The sequence below is a fragment of the Equus quagga genome, chromosome 11, assembly GCF_021613505.1.
Source record: "Equus quagga isolate Etosha38 chromosome 11, UCLA_HA_Equagga_1.0, whole genome shotgun sequence".
Classification (NCBI taxonomy): Eukaryota; Metazoa; Chordata; class Mammalia; order Perissodactyla; family Equidae; genus Equus; species Equus quagga.
In genome coordinates this window covers 26,639,256-26,648,195 of record NC_060277.1, presented here as the reverse complement: position 1 = coordinate 26,648,195, position 8,940 = coordinate 26,639,256, and the positions used below count along the sequence as shown (strand labels likewise).

Sequence of the window (8,940 nt, the reverse complement as noted above, 5' to 3'; positions counted from 1 at the left end):
CTTGAAGAATTGAGCCTTCCTCCAAGTCTTGCTTAAACTCACTTGTGGGCTTAGCGTTCGGGGCTCCAGCTGCTGACCAGCCCTATCCTGCCAATGCGGCTCACAGCACAGAAGTGTCACGCACAACTGAGCAAACGCTCAACGTAGGAAAAGTGTTCCAATCACAAGCCACAACTTCCGTTATATCCTGTGACCCCTCGGCCCCAAAATGAATGTTTCTCTGACATTATTTTTACTATAAAATATCACTTAATGATTTATAATTAGCCAAAAAGAAGAGGTGAGAAAAACATGCATCCTCCTGTTATCAGTTAATAATATGTTCGCTTTGAGGGACTAATCCTATTTAATCCAAAGTGAAAAGAAAGAGTGAAATGAAGCCCTGCCAGCTTGGCAGCAGGCAGGCGGGTCTGGCACCTGACCAGGAAAGGTAAGAAAAAGTCAACCGCGCCTCCCACTGTGTGGCCAGGAAGCGGTTTGTGTAGAAACGGGCTAGGATTCATTTGGCGACTTCTCAGTCAGCTGTGACAAACCGAAATCCTGTGAACTGTACCCGACACCCAGCGTGTGGAAGCCTGAGAGGCCGACATGCCCTTGAGCATGCGTGTCGCCCCCTGGGAGGGGCTGAGGAGGCTGCATGGAAAGACAAGTAGACCGAGACATGTTCCGAGAGACCTCTGCCCTAAGAAAATAAGATGTTACGAGACTGTGTTTTTTCTATTTTTATAACATTTTATATAACTCATAAAACAGTGCTTGTATAAAAATTCACACAAAGTTGCTAGAGAGCATACAATTTCCAAAAAATGTCCTGGGTTTTTGTTACATTCAGTTTTCTAAGGATGCACTCAAATCAATGGTAAAATGCAGACATTATGCAATATTTCATCATCTTTGGTAAAACTATCTTTATTATTTTGTCTCCTCACAGTATTAATCTGATATCCACTTTGTGCAGGGTCTGCTATCACTAGGATGTCAGAAAATCATTAAGGCTGGATCTACTCGAGGCAAGTATTTCGAATGGCAGGAACAGCCCCTCGGCACCACCACTACTTCATATCGTCTATCCACATGGCCAGGCAGGGTGAGAGCTCAGTGACCTCCAGTCAGGGGTCTGAGACACCCCTCTCAACCAGGCAGGAAGCAAAGATTCAGGGAAAAGGTGGAAACGGAAGCCATCTCTACAGGAACCCAAGGGCCATGCCGTGGTGTGGACAGGCCAGCAACTCCTACCATTTAAACAGCTAATCCACTTACCACTATGTAGATCCCATTGGTTGGTTGATGATTGCTGCTGATGTGGTACCCCCTCCTCCCCAACTTAAAAAGAGAAAGGAAGTTTTGGGGCCAACACTGAAGGGGAGGGACACACTAACATCCATGACACTAGACATGACTTTATTCCCTGTCAGACGTTTGTTGTCATGTAGACACAGCCAAAGTGAACTGAAGCAGGATTAGGACATCTCGTACATTCATGACTATCTTCATACATTCTTTAAAACTTACTAACAGAGAAAACGAGGGACACTACCACCTATTGTGACTTGCTATTTTACTTGACATTAGAACGTGTCTGTGCTAATTCTTCAGTCTTCTGGATAAAAGGTGAAACAAGACAAATCCAAAAAACAAACAAGTAAAAACCAAAAATTTAGATGGGGACAGGGAAAGGGTTTGCCAACAGATTTCATGGAAAACATTAAATTTTGAAAAAAATAAGTATTTTGTACTTCTATTGCTTCATGTAAAAAATCGCCCCTGGAGCCCACCGGGATTGCTGGAGAAATGAGGACACCATACAGACAGACACAGGACCTGCAGGCGTTTCCTGGTGAGACAGTCTGGAGGGACAGGAAACAGCTCTCAAAGTGTGTCCACCTCTCTTCATGAAAGGGGTTCTAAGATTTGGGGGGAAGAAGCCCTACCCAGGAAAGGTATGAAGGAAACCACCAAAGTGTGGTTTCTAAAACTTGAACATGCTCTAGGTTATAAAGAGACATATTTCATTTCCAGAACCTAGAACTTGTTGATTTCTGCAATGTGGGTAGACAGAATATTTTTATTATTAATACATGATTGTGCTTCTGACATTGCAGGGTCACATTCCACCCTCTAGAAAGCAGGGCAATTTTCACATGGCTTGGAATCCTCTTGGCTACATCCTGGAGACCAGAACAAATTCCAGGGCATCCGCCAAGCAGCAGGGCCAGCAGGCGAGTACCACCGCCATCTTTGGGTGGGGCGTGTGTGTGCGTGTGTGTGTGCGTGCGTGCATCTGTGTGTTGGAGAGACTAAGGCATAGAGAAAGGCCCAAGTGAGGGGGAAAGTGAGTCTCCTGGCTGCTCCAGTCCCTTCTTTCCAGGCACAGAGGTTGCAGGTGTTATTCATGTAGGTCCCCTTCCTCTCACTTCAGTGTTTTAGTAAGAAATGTGTGTGCACATGTAAGTGGATGAGAGAGCGTCATTAAGTCTCTGTGCATTTCTAAATTTCAATAATTTAGGTCTGCAGTTTTAAGAGAAATAATCTGTAAATGACATTTAAAAGCAAACTTACTAAAGTCAGACCAGCAACTTTACATTGCTCAAAATCCTGCCATTAAAAAAAAAATGCCCACTAGGTGCAGGCAAAATGATGTCACACAGCCCTGGCACTGAAGTCCTCATCAGCTGTATAAAGAAAATTCACAGATTGTTTCTATTCCTGCATTTTAAGGTAGCAAACGATGAAGGCATTAGGTCACTAACTGTAGCGTTCCCAGGGCTCCCTGACTGCCGTGCGTGGGCCAGTCCATGTTCTAGGTGTCTGGTAGGTACTCAGTTTGGGTTGGACTGTTTCCTGTTTCCTTTCCCTCTTAGGCATTTGGCCCCCAGAATCAGGCAGGTAAAAGTATTCTTTTTAAGGACTTTACCTATTGGGGAAGTCCCTGTTTGGAACTCCCAGAGAGCACGCCGCTGGCCTGGAGCAGTGCGAACTTCCCAACCAGCGGGGAGAGACAAGATGTCTCAACCTGAGGCCAAGGGGCCAGCCAGATGTAGGACAGCAGGACCTTCTAGGGGGTCTGAGGGGAAAACTCTGCGTGGACCCTGGGAAGGCATATGGGGACCCCATATGAAATGACCTGTGCCCTTCCAATACCAGGTGTCCCCAAGAGGGCCTGAGGCCTAGGCCCGCCCTGAGGAACAAGGATGTGTCCTGACTGGAAGAGCTAACACTGAGGTGTGGTGAAGTCACCATACAGCTCCCAGAACCTGGGTTTTGTACAAATACACACACGGGAAGTAAACAGTTCTTGGTAAGCCCAAAGGGGCCCATCCTTAAATCAAACAAGCCAAATAGCCACACACTGTTTTCCAAGGAAACGTGTCTGCTGCTCCAACCAGCATTCTGGTGTGGCAAGGGAAGGGGGCAGTGGAAGGACACAGCTCAGATGAAGACACTGTGAACGTGTTTCCACGTCTATCTACATTCATATCATCATTATCATCATCATCATCATCATCCAGTGTTCTCATCTACAGAGAGTGCGCACAACATTCTACCGACGCAGCAATGACGAACAGACCAGGCCGCACACACACCCCCTCCTTGGCACCACAGTGGAAGGGAGAATGCGACCATGGTCAGAAAGGACATCACTATTCCATCCCCTCTACTGCCATCCAAGGGGCATCTTGACTTTTCTAAAATCAGATGTAAAAGACAAGATTGGTAAAATCGGTCTCTCTACCACCTGAAGCTCTTATTAGCCATCATGCATGAACATGGCACTTCTAAAAATTTCATAAATCTGAAACCATCTTTAAAAAAAAAATCCTAGCAACTGAAGTCATCTTACAGTACTTCATCTCAAATATTTAAAAGATTTTTTCTCTAAGTAAAATGGCCCCCAAAGAGCCCAATGATTTTTTTAAAAAGGGTTTCTTTTTAATTAAAAAAAATTGATAAAAATGGAAGATGTAAAATGTGGGAAGAGGAACAAGAGAGTTGCTGGGTTTGCATTTCAAATTGCGAGGGTCAGGGAGGACACAGCCAGGGAGAGCGTGCCCCACTCTGAAGCCTCTCTGTTCTCACAGCTCGGCTCTCCCCACACTCTGCACCACCAGGGAACACAGGACAGAAGTCCTAAGTACAAGAGACCAAAAACGCAAGGCTTCTTTCTTGTGGTTGGGTGGGTGTGTACGTGTGCAAATGCAGTAAGCCACTCCCCAATGACATAAGGTGCGGGTCTATGGGTACCATACGCGTGCTCCAAAAGAAACGCTCGGTCCGCAGGTTGCCCATCACTTCTCCACTTTCTTGGCTTTCTTCAGGATGTCGCATTTCTTCCTGTTGGGGCGGCGGCACCGCTCGTCGATGCTGGGGATACATTCGTAGTGCCACACCTCCTCCATCTTCTCCACGGGGTAGACGGCTTCCACATAATGGCGGATGAGCCTCAGGCGCGTGGGGTCCAGCTGCTTCTTGTTGCAGGCCCCGGAGTGGTTGTACTGCAGCCGGAGGTTCTCGGCGGTGAAGAGTTCCGGGAAGAGCCGCACAAGCAGCCGGGCGGCGAAGTTGCCCACGGAGAGGCTCTGCTGCACGATCTCGCGCACCTCCTTGTCTGACAGCAGGTAAAGCGAAGGCACCGGGAAGTCGGGCGAGGGGACCACCAGCTCGTCCAGGGGGATCTTGCAGAAGTCCTTGCTGCTTCTCTCGGGAGGCAGCGGGGGGCCCTCAAATTCCTCTCGGAACCTCTCGGGGTTGATTGCATAGCTCGCCAGGTCCCTGCACTCGGGGCCGGGCACGTGGACCTTGCGCTGCTGCTGGTAGGAGCGCCTCTGCTCCGTGTCCCTGCGCCGGCAGCGCTCGTCCAGTTTGCCCACAAACTCCAGGGTCCAGACACGGTCGTTTTTGGCCCGGGGGTAGAGCAGCTGCACGTAGTGGCGGATGAGCTTGATGCGGGACGGGTCCAGTTGCTTCTTGCCCAGGGAGCCGCTGCAGTTGTACTGCTTGCGCAGGTTCTCGTGGGTGAAGAGCTCGGGGAAGAGGTGCACCAGCAGGCGCGAGGCGAAGTTGCCGATGGACAGGCTGCTCTCGTAGATGCTGCGCAGCTGCTCCTTGCTGAGCAGGCAGTCGGCGCCTGGCACCTCGAAGTCAGGCTGCGGGATCTCCAGCTTCTCGAAGTCGATGGGCACCAGCCAGATCTTCTTGGACCGCCGGCCGGGCCGCTCGCCCTCGAAGCTGTCCTCCACTTTGACCACGGAGATGTCGTCGGGCAGGCTGGAGGAGTCGTAGCAGTCGTCCCGCGGTGGCTCACCCTCGCTGCCCGCGTCCAGCCCCAGGCCCTCGAGCTCGTCATTGATGCGCTGGGCGCACTGCTGCAGCCAGGCCTCCTCCTCCTGCATGTCGGGGAAGTAGATCTCCGTGTAGTTGCGGATGATCTGCAGCCTCTGCGGGTCCAGCTCCTGCTTGCCGCCATCCCCGTAGCAGCTGTACTGCTCGCCCAGCTTCCGGTGGTCGAAGAGCTCGGGGAAGAGCCGGTGGAGAAGGAAGACGGCGAACTCGCCAGGCGAGGAGGCCTCATCCAGCAATTCCGTGAGGTCCTGCGTGTCCACCACGTGATCTGAGGCGATGGTGCTGCTCCGGTCCAGAGACAGGGCCTCCTCCTGGTCCTTGTTGTCCAGGAAGTGGCCGGCATCCACCTGCTCCGGCTCAAAGAAGCTGGCGACCTGGCCGCCCGGCTGGCTGTCCTCCATTTCCCGCTGGGCCCAGAAGCGGCTGAAGAAGTCGTTGAGCTGCGGCAGGCACTCGGCCTGCCACACGGCCGTGTCCTTCACCGACGGGTAGTAGACCTCCACGTAATTGCGGATGAGCTGCAGGTGCAGCGACTCCAGCTTCCGCTTGGCAGCGAAGCCGCAGGCACTGCAGCCGCGGGAGAAGTCCACATCGCTGAAGAGCTCGGGGAAAAGCTGCACCAGCAGGCGGCAGGCCAGGTCCCCGCCCGACAGGCTCTGGTCCACGATCTGCTTGAGCTCGGCCGCCGTGAGCTGGTACTCGGGGGGCGGCTGGAACTTGGCCACCATCTCCGTGGGGCTCACCTGCTTCTTGATGCGGCTCACCTCCAGGGAGAGCAGGTCCACCTTGCTGTGCAGCTGCGACATGTTGGAGGAGAGTGTGTTGAGCATGTAGAACATCTTCTGGATCAGAAAGTAGATGTTGGGGTCCCCGTCGGTGGCCGCTGTGGCACTGCCGCAGTCCCGCTTCTGTGGCTCGTTCAGGAGCCGCAGTGGTGAGGGGCTGTTGCCCGCGTTGGCCTTCTCGAAGAGCTCGTAGGTGTTGAGTGCATCCCCCATGGGAGGGTTCTTCTTCTCCATGATCTTGTGCGAGATGCCATACAGAGGCTTCTTGTAGGAGGGGGTGGTCACATCGTTGCAGGGCTCCTCCTCGCCCGGCCACACGGAGCCCGAGTTCTTGCCCCTGCCGGCCTGCTCCCCATTGCCCTGGCAGGGCGAGCTGTTCTCCCGGTTCCGCATGCCTGCTAGGAGCGCCTGGAAAACACAAAGTGTGTTAGGCGGGTGTTCTTTTTTTTAAAGATTTTATTTTTCCTTTTTCTTCCCAAAGCCCCCCGGTACACAGTTGTATATTTTAGCTGTGGGTCCTTCTGGTTGTGGCATGTGGGACGCTGCTTCTCCATGGCCTGATGAGCGGTGGCCTGTCCGCCTCCAGGATCCAAACAGGCGAAACCCCGGGCTGCCGGAGCAGAGCGCGGCGAACTTAACCACTTGGCCCCGGGGCCGGCCCTAGGTGGGTGTTCTGATTCACTACACTAGACATGGATCTCTGTCATGCACAGGGGCCAAGGTCCATCTCAGGAGCAGGTGAGAAACTGCTTCCCTCACCCTAGAATCCCTGTGCCCAGCCAGGAATGCACCATTAATACACACTTGCATCCTAGCGCCACATCTGCTCACTCTCCTACTTCCTGAGAGAGGCTCAGGCTGGACCCAGAAGGCTTCGAATTCCTGCAGGACACCAGTGCTGGACTTCCCGCCCACAGAGCCTGACCGAGCATAGAGGCTGGCAAAGCCAGGTGAGAACCCCGCTGGGATGGGAGAAAGACCATGGGAACTCAAGGAGCTTCTGTGATGGCCCTGCCCTGGGCAGGTCACCTCATCGACCCCATCTCAGCCTGCTCTCAGACAGGGATAATGATTCATGCCTATGGCAGCTCAAGAAGCAGCAGTGTGTCCTCCAGGCTGCAGCCTCTAGGAGAGCAGGCGTCTTCACTCAGGATGGCTCCTGAGATGCGCGGTGGTGGGCACAGAAGAATGGGGGTCTAGAGAGCGGAATCTGCTGCCAGCTGTACCACTGCCCGGAATCACATCTTATCCTGGATTGGAAAAAAGGCAAGCCCAGAACTTCCCAGAGCTGATGCATCTGTGAGATTCCAAGAAGTGATGGGAACTCCCAGATCTCTAAGTCTTGCTCTCCTTGTTGGTCCAGCAGCCTTTCTCCACCAGAATTCCAGGAGAGAAGCCCAACTGTCCTAAGGCACGCACTGTATGTAATGAATTAACCTCTCTCCTATGCATACTATCCAGCCTTGCTCAACAGAGAGTCTGTGAGAGAACTAAGCCCTACCAAAAGTGATCTACGGACTGTTTTCTCAACTCGCCCAAAGATGGCACACTCCGCAGGTCCACTCTTCTGACTCCCAGGCAAGCTCAAGATGCCCCTTAAGGAGCCCAAACCTTGAGTCCAAGCTCCACCACGGGTCAGACGAATGGCAATCACCCTGACCATCTGGAACCCAGGTGCTCACTGCTTTCATCAATGGTTTTCCCCATTGCCAGGCCCTGCATGTTTTAAGAGGCTTATTTACATATATATGGACAAGTGATTTTTGACAAAGGTTCAAAGGCAATTCAGTGGAGAAAGGATAATCTTTTCAACAAATGATGCTGAAACAATTGTATACACATATGCAGAAATATCTGTTTTTAATCCTATCCAGCCTTGCTCAACAGAGATTCTGTGAGAGAATTAAGCCCTACCAAAAGTGTGCTATATAAAAAAATTAACTCAGGGGTTGGCCTGGTTGAGCAGCGGTTAAGTTGAAACGTTCCGCTTCCGTGGCCCGGGGTTTGCCAGTTCGGATCCCGGGTGCGGACATGGCACCACTTGGCAAGCCATGCTGTGGCAGGCATCCCACATATAAAGTAGAGGAAGGTGGGCATGGATGTTAGCTCAGGGCCAGTCTTCCTCAGCAAAAAGAGGAGGATTGGCAGCAGATGTTAGCTCAGGGCTAATCTTCCTCAAAAAAAAAAAAAAAAAAACCTCAAAATGGACCGTGGGCTTAAATATAAAACCTAACTTAAAATTCTAACTCTTCTAGAAGAAAACATAAAAGAAAAACTTTGTGACCTTGGTTTAAGCAACTATTTCTAAGATACATCATAAATACAATTGATAAGAGAACAAATTGACAAGTTGGACTTCATCAAAATTAAAAACTTCTGCTCTTCAGAAGACACTGTTGAGCCAGCCCTGATGGCCTAGTGGTTAAAGTTCGGCATGCTCTGTTTTAGTGGCCCGGGTTCAATTCCTGGGCGTGGAACCACACCACTCATCTGTCAGTAGCCATGTTGTGGCAGTGGCTCACATAAAAGAACTAGAAGGACTTACAACTAGAATATACAACTATGCACTGGGGCTTTGGGGAGGAAAAAAGGAAGATTGGCAACAGATGTTAGCTCAGGGCAAATCTTTCCCAGCAAACAAAACAAAAACAAAAACAAAAAAACACTGTTAAAAGAATGAAAAACAAGCCTAGACTGGAGGAAAATATTGGCAAATCATTTATCTGACAAAGGACTCACGTCCAGACATAAAGAACTCCCCAACTCAACAATGACACACAGCCCAATCAATGACATACAGCCCAATCAATGACAC

General features: G+C 51.0%; 1 protein-coding gene across 1 annotated transcript in view; it reads right to left on the bottom strand.

Annotated features, from left to right (window-relative positions):
- Window positions 1-760: 760 nt before the first annotated feature.
- Window positions 761-8,940, bottom strand: part of BEND3 (BEN domain containing 3) — a 34,291-nt gene continuing 26,111 nt past the window's right edge. Inside the window, exon 4 of the mRNA XM_046674218.1 lies at window positions 761-6,533. Coding sequence (XP_046530174.1) covers window positions 4,287-6,533 — 2,247 coding nt within the window. The 3' untranslated portion in view covers window positions 761-4,286. The remainder of the gene's footprint in view (window positions 6,534-8,940) is intronic.